The 21,939-nt window shown below is 44.1% G+C and overlaps 1 protein-coding gene across 5 annotated transcripts in view; it reads left to right on the top strand.

Moving 5' to 3' along the window:
* The window catches only part of LOC311134959 (SLIT-ROBO Rho GTPase-activating protein 1-like), a 150,190-nt gene that overhangs the window by 77,577 nt on the left and 50,674 nt on the right, over positions 1 to 21,939 (top strand). For all 5 annotated transcript variants that reach the window (XM_084168731.1, XM_084168730.1, XM_084168734.1 and 2 more), the window contains exons 3-6: positions 9,035 to 9,197; positions 14,603 to 14,665; positions 18,829 to 19,008; positions 20,015 to 20,143. In XM_084168731.1, coding sequence (XP_084024857.1) covers positions 9,035 to 9,197; positions 14,603 to 14,665; positions 18,829 to 19,008; positions 20,015 to 20,143 — 535 coding nt within the window. The remainder of the gene's footprint in view (positions 1 to 9,034; positions 9,198 to 14,602; positions 14,666 to 18,828; positions 19,009 to 20,014; positions 20,144 to 21,939) is intronic.

Raw genomic sequence — 21,939 nt, 5'->3', positions numbered from 1 at the left:
ATGCCATGCTCTGTACATGTTGCCCCCATGCGTCACTTATGCTTTTAGCTAAATTTGATTATTCCTTTTATGAAAAATGGCCTTGCGTTTGGCAGTCACCAGGATGTTTTTCATTTCCTGTCCTTTGTCACATGCACTATATTTCCTGTTTTCCAAACGTCCCAGAGTTCTGAGAGAGCGAGCGAGACGGAATGTTTCAGCTCTGTGGTCCGGGATGTTTTGTCCGCTTCCAGCAGCTATCATCAAAGAGTTATGTAGTTCAGGGATACAGCATTGGTCGTGGGCCAGGGCGAGGGTACAGAGTTTCACCTGTTGCGTTGACAAGTGCGGGTGTACTGCCTGTCTTTGCTGACTGACCTTCGGGGTGGAGCCCTTCCAGAGTTCCAAAGGAGAGCTTCCATATGGTTCCTGCCAGCTGGCCCTAAGGCCTCAGGACCTGGCCTCTCTTCTGGCCTCCTTCCTCCCTTCGGCTAACTGCTCTGCTCCACAGCAGGAGGAATGTTTTAGATTAAACTGAGGAATTCAGCCTGCTGCATGCCGCTGCTTAAGCACACCCATGTCTCACTCGCTGTCGCTTTCTCTCTCGCTCTCTTTCTCTCTCTTTCCCTCTTTCTTTTCCTCTTTCCTTCTCTTTCTGACTCGTCTCTTGTAATGTGCTATTCCAAAACTTTACTACGTGTAAAGTAACTTCTCTAGCAAATTATCTAACAAGGAAGTCTCTAGTCTCCTAAGTTTACTTAAGCTTGTGGCGGGCTCTCTCCCCTGTTGCGAGAAGTCAGATCGGCTCAGAACATCGCTCCAGCTATGCCCCAGAAATGTCGTTGATACACACTCTCCAACCCAACTCCCCCACAGGTGCACTGCGCAGTGTGCACCCGGTGCTGCTATATAGTACATGTTATTATATAGGGCACTCATCGCCTGGGGAGGGCTGTGGAAGAAGCATCCCTACTAGCTAATGCTTTTTGTGATGGGGCCTGATCCACTTTAAGAAGTCGAAACATCTCGCTAGGTGAGTGTTGAGCAGACAGGACAGAGCTGTCAGGGAACTGAGACCTTGATCTCCAAGCACACATTCGCTTTTCAACATAGTGTGATCATCACGTCACTTCCTGTTGAACGAGGGAGAGCTTGGTTTGTTGTTTTGGAAAGTTTGTTGTTTTGAAAGTCTATTGAAAAAGTTTAGTTACTAGCAAGCTACCTTTTTGAGTTTGGATACCGCGATGCGGTTGGCATCAGTTGCTGGGACCGCTACTATCTGTCCAGTGATCCTGCCGACCAAGGCTGGGTCTGAGGAGCTGCTTGGCGTAGCAGCCTATCAAGCTAGTGGGGTTTTCTTGAGGGCTTGAACGCAGCACGCGACAAGGTTAGCCATTGTGGCTGGGACCGCGGATTGTCCCGGGCTTGTGGCTGTCTAGATCCCTGCTGTTTTGTTGTTGTTTCAAATCAAATTGTATTTGTCACATGCCCTGAATACAACAGATGTAGACCTTACCGTGAAATGCTTACTTACAAGCCCTTAACCAACAATGCCGTTTTTGTTGTTGTTGAAGTAAGCAAATATTAGCAGAACAAAGTAAAATAAAATAAAAGGTACACAAAATACCAATAACGAGTATACGGTATATACAGGGGTTACCGAGTCAATGTGCGGGGGTACAGGTTAGTCAAGGTAATATGTACATGTAGGTAGGGGTGAAGTGACTATGCATAGATAATAAACAGCGAGTAGCAGCAGCGTAAAAAAGGTGGTCAATGCTGTCCGGGTAGCCATTTGATTAACTGTTTAGCAGTCTAATGGCTTGGGGGTAGAAGCTGTTAAGGAGCCTTTTGGACCTAGACTTGGTGCTCCGCTACCGCTTGCCATGCGGTAGCAGAGAGAACTGTTTATGACTAGGGTGGCTGGAGTCTTTGACCATTTTTAGGGCCTTCCTCTGACACCGCCTAGTATAGAGGTCCTGGATGGCAGGAAGCTTTGCCCTAGTGATGTACTGGGCTGTACGCACTAACCTCTGTAGCGCATTGCGGTCAGATGCCGAGCAGTTGCCATACCAAGCGGTGATGCAAACAGTCCAAATGCTCTCGATGGTGCAGCTGTATAACTTTTTGAGGATCTGAGGACCTATGCCAAATCTTTTCAGTCGCCTGAGGGGGAATAGGCGTTGTTGTGCCCTCTTCACGACTAACCTACGTTACTACCATGACAAAGACCAAAGCCGGCAGGAGTACCGTTGAGGACAGTGGGGTCTCTATCACAGGTGAAAAATCTTTTAAATGACAAAAGCTGTGGGCCAGAAGAGGAAATAACTTATCCCAGCCATGAAAGCTGCCAGACCGCGTGGAGACATTGCTTACATCCGCTTTGACAGCCTCATTGTCGACCCTCCCTCCCAAAAGCCTGGAAGGGATGAGAGAGCCAAGCCTATAGGTTTGCAGCGTCAATCCTGCAGCACACACACTTACACACACCAACTGATTTTAAGAAAGAATACCAAAAAAACATTAAATAAAAAAATATGTATTATAAGAAATAAAAGTAACAAATAATTAAAGAGCAGCAGTAGCTTAGTGGTTAAGAGCGTTGTGCCAGTAACCGAAAGGTCGCTGGTTCTAATTCCAGAGCCGACTAGGTAAAAAATATGTCGGTGCCCTTGAGCAAGGCACTTAACCCTAGTCTGCTAAATGACTAATTATTTAATTATTAAAATAACAATAGCGAGGCTATAAACGGGGTACCGGTACCGAGCCAATGTGCGGGGGCACCGGTTAGTCAAGGTAATTGAGGTAATATGTACATGTAGGTAGAGTTATTCAAGTCTATGCATAGGTTTCTGGGATAATGGTGTTGATGTGAGACATGACCAGCCTTTCAAAGCACTTCATGGCTACCAACGTGAGTGCTACGGGTCGGTAGTCATTTAGGCAGGTTACCTTAGTGTTCTTGTGCACAGGGACTATGGTGGTCTGCTTGAAACATGTTGGTATTATAGACTCAGACAGGGAGAGTTTGAAAATGTCAGTGAAGACACTTGCCAGTTGGTCAGCACATGCTCGGAGTACACATCCTGGTAATCCGTCTGGACCTGCGGCCTTGTGAATGTTGACCTGTTTAAAGGTCTTACTCACATCGGCTACAGAGAGCGTGATCACACAGTCGTCCAGAACAGCTGATGCTCTCATGCATGTTTCAGTGTTACTTGCCTTGAAGCGAGCATAGAAGTAATTTAGCTCGTCTGGTAGGCTCGTGTCACTGGGCAATTCGCGGCTGTGCTTCCCTTTTGTAGTCTGTAATAGTTTGCAAGCCCTGCCACATCCGACAAGCGTCGGAGCCAGTGTAGTACGATTCGATCTCAGTCCTGTATTGACGCTTTGCCTGTTTGATGGTTCGTCGAAGGGCATAGTGGGATTTCTTATAAGCTTCCGAGTTAGAGTCCCGCTCCTTGAAAGCGGCAGCTCTACCCTTTAGCTCAGTGCGGATGTTGCCTGTAATCCATGGCTTCCGGTTGGGGTATGTATGTACAGTCACTGTGGGGACGACGTCATCGATTTACTTATTGATGAAGCCATGACTGATGTGGTGTACTCCTCAATGCCATCGGAAGAATCCCGGAACATATTCCAGTCTGTGCTAGCAAAACAGTCCTGTAGCTTAGCATCTGCTTCATCTGACCACTTTTTTATTGACAGAGTCACTGGTGCTTCCTGCTTTAGTTTTTGCTTGTAAGCAGGAATCAGGAGGATAGAATTATGTTCAGATTTGCCAAATGGAGGGCGAGGGAGAGCTTTGTATGCGTCTCTGTGTGTGGAGTAAAGGTGGTCTAGAGTTTTTTTCCCCCTCTGGTTGCACATTTAACATGCTGGTAGAAATGAGGTAAAATGGATTTCAGTTTCCCTGTGTTAAAGTCCCCGGCCACTAGGAGCGCCGCCTCTGGATGAGTGTTTTCCTGTTTGTTTATGGCCATATACAGTTCATTGAGTGCGGTCTTAGTACCAGCATCGGTTTGTGGTGGTAAATAGACCGCTACGAAGAATATAGATGAAAACTCTCTTGGTAGATAGTGTTGTGTACAGCTTATGATGAGATGCTCTACCTCAGGTGAGCAAAACCTCAAGACTTCCTTAGATATCATGCACCAGCTGTTGTTTACAGATACAGTGGGGAGAACAAGTATTTCATACACTGCCAATTTTGCAGGTTTTCCTACTTACGAAGCATGTAGAGGTCTGTAATTTTTATCATAGGTACACTTCAACTGTGAGAGACGGAATCTAAAACAAAAATCCAGAAAATCACATTGTATGATTTTTAAGTAATTCATTTGCATTTTATTGCATGACATAAGTATTTGATCACCTACCAACCAGTAAGATGTCCGGCTCTCACAGACCTGTTAGTTTATCTTTAAGAAGCCCTCCTGTTCTCCACTCATTACCTGTATTAACTGCACCTGTTTGAACTTGTTACCTGTATAAAAGACACCTGTCCACACACTCAATCAAACAGACTCCAACCTCTCCACAATGGCCAAGACCAGAGAGCTGTGTAAGGACATCAGGGATCAAATTGTAGACTTGCACAAGGCTGGGATGGGCTACAGGACAATAGGCAAGCAGCTTGGTGAGAAGGCAACAACTGTTGGCGTAATTATTAGAAAATGGAAGAAGTTCAAGATGACGGTCAATCACCCTCGGTCTGGGGCTCCATGCAAGATCTCACCTCGTGGTGCATCAATGATCATGAGGAAGGTGAGGGATCAGCCCAGACCTACACGGCAGGACCTGGTCAATGACCTGAAGAGAGCTGGGACCACAGTCTCAAAGAAAACCATTAGTAACACACTACGCCATCATGGATTAAAATCCTGCAGCGCACGCAAGGTCCCCCTGCTCAAGCCAGTGCATGTCCAGGCCCGTCTGAAGTTTGCCAATGACCATCTGGATGATCCAGAGGAGGAATGGGAGAAGGTCATGTGGTCTGATGAGACAAAAATAGAGCTTTTTGGTCTAAACTCCACTCGCCGTGTTTGGAGGAAGAAGAAGGATGAGTACAACCCCAAGAACACCATCCCAACCGTGAAGCATGGAGGTGGAAACGTCATTCTTTGGGGATGCTTTTCTGCAAAGGGGACAGGACGACTGCACCGTATTGAGGGGAGGATGGATGGGGCCATGTATCGCGAGATCTTGGCCAACAACCTCCTTCCCTCAGTAAGAGCATTGAAGATGGGTCGTGGCTGGGTCTTCCAGCATGACAACGACCCGAAACACACAGCCAGGGCAACTAAGGAGTGGCTCCGTAAGAAGCATCTCAAGGTCCTGGAGTGGCCTAGCCAGTCTCCAGACCTGAACCCAATAGAAAATCTTTGGAGGGAGCTGAAAGTCCGTATTGCCCAGCGACAGCCCCGAAACCTGAAGGATCTGGAGAAGGTCTGTATGGAGGAGTGGGCCAAAATCCCTGCTGCAGTGTGTGCAAACCTGGTCAAGACCTACAGGAAACGTATGATCTCTGTAATAGCAAACAAAGGTTTCTGTACCAAATATTAAATTCAGCTTTTCTGATGTATCAAATACTTATGTCATGCAATAAAATGCAAATAAATTACTTAAAAATCATACAATGTAATTTTCTGGATTTTTGTTTTAGATTCCGTCTCTCACAGTTGATGTGTACCTATGATACAAATTACAGACCTCTACATGCTTTGTAAGTAGGAAAACCTGAAAAATCGTCAGTGTATCAAATACTTGTTCTCCCCACTGTATATATAGACCGCCACCTCTTGTCTTACCAGAGGCTGCTGTTCTATCCTGCCGATACAGTGTATAATCTGGCAGCTGTGTGTTATTCATGTCATCGTTCAGCCACGACTCGGTGAAACATAAGATATTACAGTTTTTAATGTCCCGTTGGTAGGATATGCGTGCTTATAGTTCATCCACTTTATTATCAAACGATTGTAAATTGGCCAATAGTATCGATGGCAAAGGCAGATTAGCCACTCGTCGCCAGCTCCTTACCAGGCACCCCGATCTCCTTCCGCGATATCTTATTTTCTTTCTACTGCGAATGACGGGGATGAGGACCCTGTCTGGTGTCTGGAGCAAATCCCTCTCGTCCGACTCATTAAAGAAAAATTATTTGTCCAGTTCAAGGTGAGTAATCACTGTTCTGAAGTCCAGAAGCTCTTTTCGGTCATAAGAGACGGTAGCAGCAACATTATGTACAAAATAAGTTACAAACAACCTACCGGGGTGTTTACAAACACTACAGGAACAAGATCATCCACTTGTATTGATCACATTTTTACTAATACTGTACTAAAGCTGTATCCGTACCCATTGGATGCATTGAGCAGAATATAGTGGCTATACCCAGGAAAGTCAAAGTTCCAAAAGCTGGGCCTAAAATAGTGTATAAGAGATCATACAAAAGATTTTGCTGTGACTCTTATGTGGATGATGTAAAAAATTTTTTTTTAGATTTGTTGTTTTGATGTGATTAATAAGGAGCATCCAGACACTGCACTTGATGAATTTATGAAATTGCTTTTTCCAATTATTGATAAACATGCACCTGTTAAGAAACTGACTGTTAGAACTGTTAAGGCTCCATGGATTGATGAGGAATTGAAAAACTGTATGGTTGAAAGAGATTGGGCAAAAGGAGTGTCTAAGTTACTGGCTGAGTTACTGCAAATTTAGAAATGATGTGACTAAACTCAACAAAAAGAAGAAGAAACTGTATTTTGAAGCCAAGATCAATGATAGAAAGAATGATGGAAAAAACCTTTGGAGTACTTTAAATTAAATTATGGGCAGAAAGACATTCAACTCCATCTTTCATCGAATCAGATGACTTATTCATCACAAAATCATTTTATGTTGCAAATTATTTTAATAATTACTTAATTGGCAAAGTGGGCAAACTTAGGCAGGAAATGCCAACAACAAATAGTGAGCCAGCGTACTCTTGCATAAAAAAACTAATAATGAAAGAAAAGCATTGTAAGTTATAATTTTGTAAAGTTGGTGTGGGAGAGGTGGAAAAATTGTTATCGATCAATAATGACGAACCTCTGGCATTGACAACGTAGATGGAAAGCTACTGAGGATGGTAGCTGAGTCTATAGCCACCCCCATCTGTTATTTATTTAATCTGAGCCTAGAGGAAAGTCTTTGTCCTCAGGCCTGGAGGGAAGGCAATTTCATTCTGCTTGCTGCCAGCTCTTAGTAAACTGTTAGATTATTTTGTTGTTGACCAAATTCAATGCTATTTCTCTGTAAACAAATTAACAGACTTTCAACATGCTTTTACAGACGGGCACTCAACATGTACTGCACTGACACAAATTACTCATGATTGGTTGAAAGAAATTGATTATAAGAAGATTGTGGGAGCTGTACTGTTAGATTTCAGTGCAGCCTTTGATATTAATGACCATAACCTGTTGTTGAGAAAACGTATGTAATGGCTTTTCAACCTCTGCCATATTGTGGATTCAGAGCTATCCATCTAATAGAACTCAAAGGGTTTTCTTTAATGGAAGCTTCTCTAATGTCAAACATGTAAAGTGTGGTGTACCGCAGGGCAGCTCTCTAGGTCCTCTACTCTTTTCTATTTTTACCAATGACCTGCCACTGGCATTAAACAAAGTATGTGTGTCCATGTATGCTGATGATTCAACCATATATGCATCAGCAACCACAGCTAATGAAGTCACTGAAACCCTTAACAAATAGTTGCAGTCTGTTTTGGAATGGGTGGCCAGTAATAAACTGGTCCTGAACATCTCTAAATCTAAGAGCATTGTAAGTTCTAGACCTCTGGTAATGAATGGTGTGGCTGTTGAACAAGTTGAGGAGACTAAGTTACTTGGTGTTACCTTAGATTGTAAACTGTCATGAGGGGTCTGTCCGTAATAAAGAGATGCTCTGCTTTTTTGACACCACTCTCCACAAAGCAAGTCCTGCAGGCTCTAGTTTTATCTTATCTTGATTATTGTCCAGCCATATGATCAAGTGCAGCAAAGAAAGACCTAGTTAAGCTGCAGCTGGCCCAGAACAGAGCCACACGCCTTGCTCTTCATTGTAATGAAGGGCTAATATTAATACTATGCATGCCATTCTCTCTTGGCTATGAGTTGAGGAAAGACTGACTGCATCACTTCTTGTTTTTATAAGAAACATTAATTCCAAATTTGTTTGCATAGTCAAGTTACACACACACTTACCCCACCAGACATACCACCAGGGGTATTTTGGCAGTCCCCAGGTCCAGAAAAATGTCAATGAAACATACAGTATTATACAGAGCCATGCGTGCATGGAACTCCCTTCCATCTTAAATAGCGCAAGTGAACAGCAAACCTTGTTTCAAAAAACAAATAAAGCAACACCTCACGGCACAACGCCTCCCCCATATGACCTACTTGTTGTGTGTATGTACTGACATGTATGTGTAACTGACAGATGCACACACACATTACATGTTAATGTTGTTAAAAGTATGTAAATTGTAAAGTATTTTGTCTAATGTCTTTTTCGTTATGTGTCGGACCACAGTAAGACTAGCTGTCGCCATTTGTGTCGGCTAATGGGGATCCTAATAATCAAATCAGATGGCAAAGTCAGCCTTCAGAGAGCCAAGGAAAGTGGGAAACACAGACACACGCACACGCACACACACCTCTGTGTCTTAGGGAGCCTGAACACATCCCTACATGTCCCTGTCTCCACTTGTGTCGGTCTCGTTTGTCAATGCAGTGATCAGTGTAGGATAATGAAGAGTTGTGCACAGTCACTGTTCTGTTTTGTATGAATGAACATGAGTCAAGTGAAGATCTTTCGGTAAAGAGGGTCATGTTCATTAGAGTACACTGCAGCAAAACGTTTTGCAATGAGAAACGGAAATTAGCATTTCTTATTGGACAAGCTCAGGTAGTCCCTCGCTGTTTCGGTCGGTTTTCTTCCGTTTGGTACGTAATTAATACGACCCAGTTGATTGATAGAGCTTCTCTTATGAAATCCTTTTTAGGAAGGACCAGAACCTGCTGTCCCCGGTCAACTGCTGGTACCTGCTGCTGAACCAGGTGAGGAGGGAGAGCAAGGACCACGCCACCCTCAGTGACATCTACCTGAACAACGTCATCATGCGCTTCATGCAGATCAGCGAGGACTCCACACGCCTGCTCAAGAAGGTGAGATCTGTAATGTAGTTTGTACTCTGACATTTGACCTGGCTAGATGAGGTCAGAGGTTAGAGGTCAGACGAGGTGAGGTCCCAGTGATCTGATGGAAGGAAGTGCAACTGATTAGGGCCAGGAGTCGTTCCTTACCACTTGTCTTGAATTGATCAGAGAGAACCCTTGTTATATTGGATAAATCCTGGGCTCATTCACATAGTCCGGACAAAACTGGACCCTGCTGCTAATGATACATTTATCAATCTTCAGCCTTAGAATCGGTTTCCTATTTCGCAACAAAGCCTCCTTCACTCATGCTGCCAAACATGCCCTCGTAAAACTGACTATCCTACCGATCCTTGACTTCGGCGATGTCATTTACAAAATAGCCTCCAACACTCTACTCAGCAAATTGGATGTAGTCTATCACAGTGCCATCCGTTTTGTCTCCAAAGCCCCATATACTACCCACCACTGTGACCTGTACGCTCTTGTTGGCTGGTCCTCACTACATATTCGTTGCCAAACCCACTGGCTCCAGGCCATCTATAAATCACTGCTAGGCAAATCCCAGCCTTATCTTAGCTCATTGGTCACCATAGCAACACCCACCCGTAGTCTGCGCTCCAGCAGGTATATCTCACTGGTCATCCCCAAAGCCAACACCTCCTTTGGCCGCCATTCCTTCCAGTTCTCTGCTGCCAATGACTGGAACAAATTGCAAAAATCTCTGAAGCTGGAGACACTTATCTCTCTCACTAACTTTAAGCATCAGTTGTCAGAGCACCTTACCGATCACTGCACCTGTACACAGCCCATCTGAAATTAGCCCGCCCAACTACCTCATCCCTATATTGTTATTTATTTTGCTCATTTGTACCCCAGTATCTCTATTTGCACATCATCTCTTGCACATCTATCATTCCAGTGTTAATACTAATTGTAATTATTTTGCACTATAGCCTATTTATTGCCTTACCTCCATAACTTGCTACATTTGCACACACTGTATATATATATATTTCTGTTGTATTTTTGACTTTGTTTTGTTTTACCCCATATGTAACTCTGTGTTGTTGTTTTTATCGCACTGCTTTGCTTTATCTTGGCCAGGTCGCAGTTGTAAATGAGAACTTGTTCTCAACTGGTTTACCTGGTTAAATAAAGGTGAAATAAATAAATAAAATAAAAAAAGATACACTGGACTGCACTCAGAGATTTGATGTATGGCTGGGTGTAGCAGTAGACTATTACATTTTAAGTTCTGTTTGATGACATCTTGATGGCAGCTCAGTTGCTGGGTTGTGTACAGAGCGAGGACCCTCCTCTTCCCACACAACCCTGATCATCAGCCTAAACGCCCTACCTAACCTTCCCATCTGAAGTGTGGCCTCATGACAGAAACCCTGCTACTACTGCTGCTGCCACCTGTTTCTCTCCGGCCACAAAGAGGACAACTCCCTACCAGATTATGAGCTCTCCTATGCACCAGGAGTCACATGAACCGACCACAACCCCGAAAATGACAAACCAGGGCCTGTTTCAATGGGGTGCTTTGCATCAAATGTTTAGTATGTTTTCTCTTTCGCTGCGGGGTCTTTAGATCTGTCTGCTAGATCAAGACTAAAACAGAGGGGTCTTTAGATCTGTCTGCTAGATCAAGACTAAACCAGATGGGTCTTTAGATCTGTTTGCTAGATCAAGACTAAAACAGAGGGGTATTTTATTCATGTTAGAAGTCATTATCGTCTGTGGTTTAATCTGTCTTGTATAGAGGACTGGTCTACACACACACACAAACTGTGGTTTGTCAGATGTTTCTTTCTTCCCCCGACTCAACCCACATTACTGATGTTTAAAATGATAGACCACTAAACTCATCAATGTGTTCCCCTCCTGCAGTGCAATTGAAGCAATTATACTGTATCTATACAATTTGGGGTATTTAAATCAAGACTATACTCTACTTCATTCTGTTAGTTGGTACCTGAGAAGCATTGATAAGAGTGAAAATATAATGTATGAAGTTTAGTTCATAGCATCCCTCATAAGAAGAGGTTTGCATTCAGACATTACACACAGTGCATGAGGGGAACAAATTATTACCCCTCCTTATTGCTCCACCAATTATAGTTGTTGGTTGGCCTTGAACATAACAGGCAACGACTGCTTGAACACAACAGGCAATGACCTGCAGTCATCAGATACAGTTAGGTCTTCAGTGTTTGTGACTGTGTGCATGTGTGTTTGTGTCTCCCCTCTGGCTCGTATAGTGATGTTTGGCAGCCAGGGGCCAAACCAAACAGGCAGTCTGTCACAGGGGAGCAGAGACACCCCTGCCCTTTAATTAGTAAGTCCCAGTGTCTTTGATCTCTCCAGTAACGAGTGACAAACACCGGGGGAGGCCCCCCAGTTACAACACAGTTACTACAGCTCCTCTTCTTTTAACACAACACGGCTGCTGTTTTGTCATCCTGGCATCAAAGACTAGTGTTTTTATATTTTCTAATTCTGATGTTTTCTACCTTTTTATGTTATGAGGTTAAGCAGTATAGGACCTTAAATGACTTATCCTAACAGGCTTCTGCATGGTGGACCTTTTTAGAGTAGACCGTTGGCTTGTGTTCATGCCTTGTTTATTTATGAATAGTACTATGGACAAGAAAGTCACAGCTTACCTCGATTTGTCTTTGTTCGAAGGAGAAGCCTCTAAATGCAAGTTTTGTCACGCAGTCCGTTCATGGTCGGGCAGGTCTTATCACATGTATTCTCTTTTCATTATTCATACAACTCTCTTTTTGTTTTACTTAGTCAGTCCTCTTTTATTTATGGAAGTCCCATTCTGGTAAAAGTGCAAGGTGAATTTCTCCCAAGGCTTGAAAGCATCATCTGCATGGAGGAAGGAGAAAGGAAGGTATTAGTTTGTCTAGTTCCTCCATTGCACACTCCTCCATTCATTCACAACAGTGGTAGGGACACAGGGTGAGGGAAACACAAAACTGCATCAGCTACCACTAAATTATAATAATAATAATAATTGGTCTTGGCATTTGATCAAGGGCAGTGTAAAGTGTTTTAACACTTCATTAGGATTAGAGCTCGACAATTTACTGCCTGGCTTGGTCCATTACTAGACTACCTCCATGGGCTGCTTCTGTATAGTATATGAGCCAATATGATTTGTGTAGCCTCTCACTAGAGTCCCAGTGTGTTTCTTCTGCCATATGGAGCAGCCACCAGACATTGACTCCAGGGGTATATACAGCCCCTCTCTGGGGTCTAATTAATGTTGGAGGCAACGTGAAACCCATCACCCCCATTTGTTTAGTCCTTTAATAAATTATCCGTATTGGGAAAAACCCAAGTTGACATTCCCCTTTAAATAATAGAGGGCAAGACCGTTAAATTTAATCACAACATTGGCTGGCCCATAGGCCGCAAAACGTACAGGCCGAGAAAAGTTATCAAGGCTCCTTTCTTACTGTTATAACTAATCATTATGAAGTGTATGGTTTGTACTTCAGAGGCTCTCAGTCTCTGATTTACTGTGTCTTCAGTGGCCAGTGGAGTGGCTGAGGTGACTTCCTGTCGAAGGCCCTGCTCAGGTCAACTGACAGGGGCATCTGCAAAGCCAGGAAGTGGATGAGCTGTCGGAGCCGTGCCCAAGCTTTCCTGAGGGGCCTTTTCATTGACCACTGGACTGCTTCCCAGTCCTCTCAATAGGAAAGAGCTGACAAGCGTTAGATCTGACATTGTCTTAGGTCCTCTTCTCTGAACGGAGGGCTGCTAATGGCACTTCCCAGGGGAAGGAGGGCGAGTGATTTCAGTAAAGGCCTCATTTTGCTGGTAATGTTCATGAATACAGTTATTGACAGTGCAACATTAAAGCGCAATTCTCGGACGATGATGAACAACAGGCTTGTTCATATATTAATTTTTTTGCAGCCTGCTTCACATATTTGGGCATGAGGAATGATCTCACCAGTCCATAACTTACCTGGCCCAAACCTCCGTGCCCCAACCAGCCTATAGATCCTGTCCTTCATTCTCTAAATGTGTGTGAGAGCACCCTAGCTTAAGCTTAGGTGACTTAGCTCTATTTATACAGGGCAAAGTCTGTTTGTCCGGTGCCTGTCTGTGTGGTAATAGGTAAGTAAAAGAGAGAACTGGCTGAGTAGGTGTAGGCCAGTGCCAGGACAGGTGTGGGCTGGACTGGGTGCATGTGTGGCTGATTACTTAATTACGCACACATGCACAAACACACACACAACGGGGGCTAGTCCTCTATGGTTTACGTCCACATCTGGACTGGACACCACCTCTTCCACCTGAGTCAGTCAGCAGGACTTACAGTAGAGTAGAGCTCTCTTTGGGATGGACTTGTGTTTGTTTGAGCCCTGACTTCCTCCTTCAAACATTCATAGATGCTCTGAGTTTCTCCTAAGAGTTTCATCCTAACCATGGCTTTGTTGCAGATCTGTTGGTGCTTTAGCCAACTCCCCTGGTATACTGTGTTTGTTGTCATGCCAAACATTTATGGCATGACGACAAGAGCATTATAGGTTTTGGCTAAAGCATATTATTCAGATATGTCGGCTAGGCTAGAGATTCCCGACTCCAACCCATGATGTTCCATTGGAGTGTTGTTGACTGTCTGCAGTGGTTCACTCTAACATGGGTGTTTGTGGCAACTAGGATGTGTGCAGATCCTCCTGGATCAGTGAGGTTGGTGACCTCAGCAGAGACTCTTCCTCATCGGTTACGGCGTCACGCCCATACAGGAAACCACAGTTGTGGTGGGATAGATCATATTTTCACAGCCATCTGAGGGCCCATTACTGGAAAAGGCCGCCACAATCATTTCGGGACCAGATAATAGGGTTAGTGTGAGACTCTGAGTGCAGTGGAAGACTACATGCTAATGCCCAGGTAATACATAAATTGAATGGGATATCCATGTGCATTGTCACATTTTATACAACGGGTGGGTCTAATCCTGAATGCTGATTGGTTAAAACCGCATTCCAGCCGGTGTCTATTCTGCATCTGGTCCGCAGGCTGCCAGTTTCAGACCCCTGCTTTAACCCTGCATCAATCACATAACTGTTATTTCCCTGTAGGGAGAATCTCAGAAATATTAATTGTGGGCTCATATCTGATGGCATTGAGTGAATATTGTGGCATGGAATGGCAGATTTAATTTATTCATTTGAGATCTCTCTCACGCCATGCAGACAGATGGCTCTATGGGCAACTGTCTCTTTTTGATGACCTCATTACAGGTCTCAGTGCCCTACTCTATTCCCAACTCTGTATGCTTGTTTGTTCCATGTGACAAGTGTGACAATGTATGAATATGTGACTGTACTGCAAAGTCGATAGATGTCGCGCATTGAACACGTTCTTTCTTTCTCTTTCAGAGTAAGGAGATAACGTTTCAGCTTCAGGAAGACTTGATGAAGGTCCTCAATGAGCTCTACACTGTAAGTTCGAATGTGTCATTTAATTGACTGTTTCCTGATTTACTATATCACCACAGTTAGAGCAAGGAGCCAGATCTCTCAAAGGATGTATAAATCTGAAGCATCCGTTTAGAACATCTTCTCACAACCAATTATGTCCATTGGCGGGAAGTGGGAGAAGATGGCGCTAGATGAAACATGGCCGACATTCTGCTAATTTTCTTATTTATTAAACATCCGATCTCAATACAGTTTTCTGTTCCCAAAACTAGAATCCGTTATGAACAGAGTGGACTAAGTTTTGTTGACTTGACCCTTTCTAGTTTCTAAAAACTGCATTGTTTAGAAGGAGTGCAAGGGCGAATTGAGTTATTGCACAAGCGCACTTCACAGATTAGGCGTTCCCTAAAGGAAATACAGTCCATTCAGAAAGTATTCAGAGCCCTTCCCTTTTTCCACATTTTGTTATGTTGCAGCCTTATTCTAAAATTGATTAAAGTATTTTTTTTGTGTGGCTCATTCTCAACCAGCCAACCACAGCCCTCCACGTTAGGTCAATAACGTCAAATTCACTTAATCACTCTGCACTGGTGGTTGTTAAGTGCTCGGTGACAATTCTGATAATCGTTTCTGATGCGTAACCCCAAAACAGATATCATGTTATGATTACAGCATTGATTGTTATGGTAAAACCCAAGGAACAGATGGGGGAACAGTTACTCTGTTGTCCCAGGAGACGTGCAGCAGGGGTTCAACTTCCCTGTAGAGTAAGTCTTTGGTTACGAATGAAGATTACATCGTGTTATACTTACAATCATCCATGACACGTGTAACGGCCACAGCTCAAAGTGTGTTACTCTCACTGCAGCCCAATTTGACCTGATTTACCCTGCAGAAAAACACACACACTCAGTAGGCGATTGCATCACACTGCCACAGGGGCCTGTGTGGTCAGGGCCTGTGAAATAACAGGTCTGGTCCCAGTCGTTCTAAATCTGGCCCTCTAATAGAAGCAGGGGAGAGTCAAAGTAAACACACCAGTGGTGATCCAGACCAGTAAGTGAGGACTATGGCTGCGGTTGGTCGCCCCTTTCTGGCTCTCTCCACTGGTCCCAATTACGTGGCTCTGGCCACCAGCACAAAACAAACAGGGCGAAGTCTGTTATTGTTCCACCCGTTACCAAAATATCTCATTTTTTGGGGGGGTGGAGAGGAGATGTTTAGGTTTTAGACACAGTCTGTATTTTAATTCCGATTGAGGTTATAATGTATACGGCCGGTGCGACTGTAATTTACTCTGGGTTATGCCGCGTGATCACTTTTTTTTCTTCAGTGGCTGGTCTTGGCTCAGTAATGGGTTTAAGGACAGCCCTTGGCAGGGGATGGCACGATAAGGGCTAGAACTGGCCTAGCCTGAGTTCCAGTTCTGTTTGCGCGATCTTGACAACTCCATTGCTATCATTGTCTGTTGGCAAGACGGCACAAACAAATCTGGGACTCAGGCTAGGGCTGGCCTGCCACAGCAGGGGAAAGGGTGCTGGTTCTCTCAGACCCAGCTGGCCACAGTGACAGCCAGGCTAAGGTCCTCTCCCCAGCAGCCTTCTGGCAGTACTACCCCCACCCATCCTGCTGTCCACACTGTCCATGACCTCTAAAGATCCTGAAAGAGAGAAGTGTGTTTGTCAAAGTTCAGAGATCTTATCGCTTTTGGGTGGTTTAAAAAGCTAGCTGATCGAGACCGGAGGAAAGCAATGTTTACAAACATTTTACTCGAGTGCGTCAGTCAGTCATGACCAGGGCACAATTTAATATATATAATCCATTGGTAGCACCACATGAAATTTAGGAGCACCAGAAAAGCCAAAAAGGACATCAACCACCCGAGCCACTGCCTGTTCACCCCGCTATCATCCAGAAGGCGAGGTCAGTACAGGTACATCAAAGCTGGGACCGAGAGAATGAAAAACAGCTTCCATCTCAAGGCCATCAGACTGTTAAATAGCCATCACTAGCACATTAGAGGCTGCTGCTGCCTATTGAAATCACTGGCCACTTTAAAAAATGGAACACTAGTCACTTTAATAATGTTTACATATCTTGCACTACTCATCTCATATGTATATACTGCATTCTATTCTATAATATACTTCTGTATCTTAGTCCATGCCGCTCTGTCATTGCTTGTCCATATATGTATATATTCTTAAATCCCATTCCTTACTTTTTTGTGTGTATTGGGTATATGTTGTGTAATTGTTAGATATTACTGCACTGTTGGAGCTAGAAGCACAAGCATTTCGCTACACGCGCTATAACATCTGCTAAACACGTGTATGTGACAAATACAATTTGATTTGACATGCAAGAGATCTGTCATTAATTCATTGCTATGATCATTGATCTGCTGAAGAAGCTATCCCTTTTCCGTTCTGTGCACCCAAATGTTTGGATATACTGGCAAAGTTACCAGGTTGTTAGCTAGGTAGCCAATGAGGTAACATGACTGAACAAAGTGTAAACAAATGTTTAACGACGTCGACGCGCGAGTAGTTTTAGAACGGCCCACGGCATGGTTTACGAATGTAAAATGCAGTCCTGGCGATTCGCTATAGGAAGATAGAAATGTTGCGCCGGTAATATGGGTCAGATCTTTTGACGTGTTGGGCTAGAAGCAAGCTTTTTTCGCTGTAGTAATAATGGTGCAACCATGACGCCAACAAATCTTCACTTGCTTGTTTTTCTAGGGCACTCGGAAACAACGGTGCAGCGAAACCTTATCATTACAACAATTATTATCTGGGCGATGTTTAAAAAAAAATCTGTCGCACATTGCTCCCAAAATACAACTGTTGGTAGCACAGCAAAATATTTGGGCGCACTTTAGAGCCCTGGTCGTGATTCCCGTTGGTGGTGATCGTCAGTTACATGGAGTCCCTGCCTTCATTTCTATGTCAGCCTTCCATTCCAATCAGAGAGCCATAATGATGTGTTATAAATAGTCTCTTGAACTCATGTCATGGCAGTATGAAAATGTATGCACTCACTAACTGTAAGTCGCTCTGGATAAGAGCGTCTGCTAAATGACTAAAATGTAAATGTAATGGCCCTTGAAGAAATCGTGGTTTACTTGAGCAGCAGTTGTACCTGGCTACTCATGAGTCACTTCCTAATGTTTTCAACAGTCATTTGAGTGTGAGTAATAGTAATAGCTCCCTCCTGTTTGGATAACAATGAGTCAAACCAAAGGAAGTAGCTTTAATCGGCGTGTTGCTGTGGAGGTAATGCTTCCCACTATGCCTACATCACTGCTCCTCAATTATGGTTCTGATGTATTGACATAGGGAGCATACCCACTTAAAATGTAGTGTATAGATCTGAGTAAATACTATTTGAAATCTTTCAAATACTTTGAGCTTTTGTTTTAGCCTGCCTGGAGTGCCAGGTGGGCGGGGCTTGCACTTTACAGACTGTTCTATTGGTTCGCTTGGCATGCTCAATCAAGCACAGCTATAGTATTTGAACCCAGGTCTGCTTATCACATCATGCCAAGCCATATTTACAAGTTGGTGTCTTTTGAAACTCCTGGCCTCAGGAATTATACGTTAATTCTGAGGGTTCATTTCTTTCCACTTCAAAGGGGAGAGAACAGGGTTGTGTTAAGTGGTTTAGTCTGTACGTCTGTCACCATCTGATCTGATGTGGGCCCTGCCTGCCTGCCTGCTGGCACCCCGCTGACGGCACTCTGCTTTGGGCTACAGCAGCCAGGGATGATTGGGTGTCTGTGGGTGGATTGAAGTCCCTCGGTGCCCCATTACAGAGCTATAGCATTTCTTACACGACAGATGGAATTGTCATTCCGTATAAATTGGTGGTTGTAATTCCAGCAAACTGCTAGGTGTAGATGTAGTTCACTGTAGCTGGAATTTCAAACACAGAGCAATATGGTAAATGGGAACAGCAGTGAATCGTGGTTGTTGAGGTCGTACTGTATAAGAGCGTCATATAAAAAGAGAGGGAATCTGCCTTTGATTTGTGGTGGCGTAGGAGAGTCCTATTGTGAAGTAGAGCTGGAATCGATCTGTGAAGAGTGGGTGGGTAGTAGATGAAAGCTTTGTTTGGTTCAAAGCAGCCTCTGACTCTTACTGTGAGGTTGAATGACTCTAACCTTTTCCTCCAACCCCCAGGTGATGAAGACCTACCACATGTACCACACGGAGAGCATTAGTGCAGAGAGCAAGCTGAAAGAGGCGGAGAAGCAGGAGGAGAAGCAGATTGGCCGGGCCGAGCCCGTCTTTAGCATCCGCCTGGAAGACAAGCACCAGAGACGCAGCTCCGTCAAGAAGATTGAGAAGATGAAGGAAAAGGTACAGCACACTTATGCCTGATTCACACTACAGGGCCAAACCAAGTCAAGCAAAGCTGTACTGGGATGGCTTGCTTATGCATCCATCATAGTTGGTGGATCTATGCTAGAAAAGACGACGTGAAAAGGATCAGAGCCAGCCCAGTATGGTTTGGGATTGCACGATGGTGTGAGAGAAGGGAATTGTGAAGGTCTTTACACTGGTAACGATGATAATGGTTGCTAGAGGCAATGTTGGAATGTCTTCTCATTAAACACAGTTAGGGGTCAATCTCAGCCAGCTGCGATTAGTCAAGCTCAGACTGTAGATTCTATTTCTATGGTGACGCTCTCCTCTACATGAATATATGGCCCAAACCTTGATGAACTCAGGTTGATATCCAGGTGTCCCTGAAAGTGTTCATCATTTGTAACAGAAATAGACTTGTATTGGCCAGCCAGACTACTGGCCAGCCAGACTTCTACTGGCCACCCCTCGTGTCTCTGTGTCTGTGTCATGTCTGTGTCGTGTGTGTGTGTGTGTGTGTGAGAGAGATGGAAACCACACTATGAACACTCTAACTTACAGCCAGACTGCTTTGTGTTCTTCTCGGAAGGAACAGGCCTGTTTTCTGTTAGAACTCCGTGACCAATAGTTTAATGGCCACAGGAACAGCATTTTCTCACAGGCTTTTCCTGGAATGCGTTGGGATTGGGGAAACGTTAAAATATGGAAGACCGTGTCAGTGGGTGAGTCAGTGTCCATTGTCATTGGCTAGTGACTAACAGTCTGTGTCTGGCAGGCAGCTAGGGAGGAAGAAGGAAGTCTGAATGAGCATGTCTGCCAGCTCCTGTTTGCCAATCATCTTGAGTTGTGTTGTGCGAGAGCTGTGTGCATGCAGATATGAAAGCATGCTCAGCTGTCCATAAAGGCATTTTTGCTCATTAATTTCTCTCTCTGTTTCTCTCTCTCTCGCTCTCTCTCTCTCTCTCTCACTCACACATTCATATATATATATCTATCTCAGCGCCAGGCCAAGTACTCGGAGAACAAGCTGAAGTCAATCAAAGCACGGAACGAGTACCTGCTGACACTGGAGGCGACAAATTCCTCCGTCTTCAAGTACTACATCCACGACTTGTCCGACTTAATTGACGTAAGTAAATCATTGGAAGAAACTTCAAGCTAAAGAACAGACTCCTTCATCTGTACTCTAAAACTGGGAACGTTTGGTTGTCAGATTAGACAGTGTGTTACCGAACAGCGTCTACTCCCTCTTCTCTCGTTAATAACCCCTTGGCTGCATCCAAATTGGCCCCATATACCCTACATAGTGCATTTCTTTTGACCAGAGCCCTAAGGGCCCTGGTCAAAAGTAGTGCACTATGAAGGGTGTAGGGTGCCATTTCAGACACAGCCCTAAAGAGCTGAGGGAATGTGTAAACTGAGTGAGTGTACAAAACATTAAGAACACCTTCCTAATATTGAGTTTCCCCCCTGCCCTCAGAACAGCCTTAATTTGTTGGGGCATGGACTCTACAAGGTGTCGAAATCGTTCCACATGGATGCTGGCCCATGTTGACTCCAATGCTTCCCACAGTTGTCAAGTTGGCTGGATGTCCTTTGGGTGGTGGACCATTCTTGATACACACGGGAAACTGTTGAGCATGAAAACCCCAGCAGCGTTGCAGTTCTTGACAAAAACCGGTGCGCCGTTCAAAGGCACTTAAATATTTTGTCTTGCCCATTCACCCTCTGAATGTTTTGTACACTCAGTGTTTGTCTGCTGCATAGAGGGAAGCTGCGGAGAGATTCTGCCACAAACGGAGAGCTGCTTCTCAGTCTAAGCCTCTCCCTCTACCCAGACTTCAAATGAAGTCGTCTGCCACCCAATCAATGTTTTTTCAAAAATCACATCTCACTGCTACAGTCAATTGTATTACTCTTTTTTTTTCTTCTTCTATCCTCATAATGCTGAAGAAACCCTGCCATTCAGCAGTATTTTCTGAGTGCATTTTGACCTCTGAACTGTAGAAATAAACTGAGTTTAGCAGCAGAGCTGAAATCTGAGCGATGGTGAGAGAGGACACACCAGACAGACTGTGGGATGGAAATGCCCAGGAGATTATTAGCGTTTGTGATCCGAGCTACTCTACTATTCTACCCTCCGTCCTCATGTTAAACCATACTGCATGACCAACAGTACAGACAGAGAGTACAGACATACAGATAATACATACAGTACCAGTCAAAAGTTTGGACACACCTACTCATTCAAGAGTTTTTCTTTATTTTTACTATTTCCTACATTGACATCACAGTACAGTTGAAATACAGTGGAGAAAAAAAGTATTTAGTCAGCCACCAATTGTGCAAGTTCTCCCACTTAAAAAGATGAGAGAGGCCTGTAATTTTCATCATAGGTACACGTCAACTATGACAGACAAATTGAGAATTTTTTTTCTCCAGAAAATCACATTGTAGGATTTTTAATTAATTAATTTGCAAATTATGGTGGAAAATAAGTATTTGGTCACCTACAAACAAGCAAGATTTCTGGCTCTCACAGACCTGTAACTTCTTCTTTAAGAGGCTCCTCTGTCCTCCACTCGTTACCTGTATTAATGGCACCTGTTTGAACTTGTTATCAGTATAAAAAGACACCTGTCCACAACCTCAAACAGTCACACTCCAAACTCCACTATGGCCAAGACCAAAGAGCTGTCAAAGGACACCAGAAACAAAATTGTAGACCTGCACCAGGCTGGGAAGACTGAATCTGCAATAGGTAAGCAGCTTGGTTTGAAGAAATCAACTGTGGGAGCAATTATTAGGAAATGGAAGACATACAAGACCACTGATAATCTCCCTCGATCTGGGGCTCCACGCAAGATCTCACCCCGTGGGGTCAAAATGATCCCAAGAACGGTGAGCAAAAATCCCAGAACCACA

Source organism: Coregonus lavaretus (assembly GCF_964263955.1).
Source record: "Coregonus lavaretus genome assembly, chromosome: 9".
NCBI classification, from domain to species: Eukaryota; Metazoa; Chordata; class Actinopteri; order Salmoniformes; family Salmonidae; genus Coregonus; species Coregonus lavaretus.
This window is presented reverse-complemented; position numbering and strand designations above follow the sequence as displayed.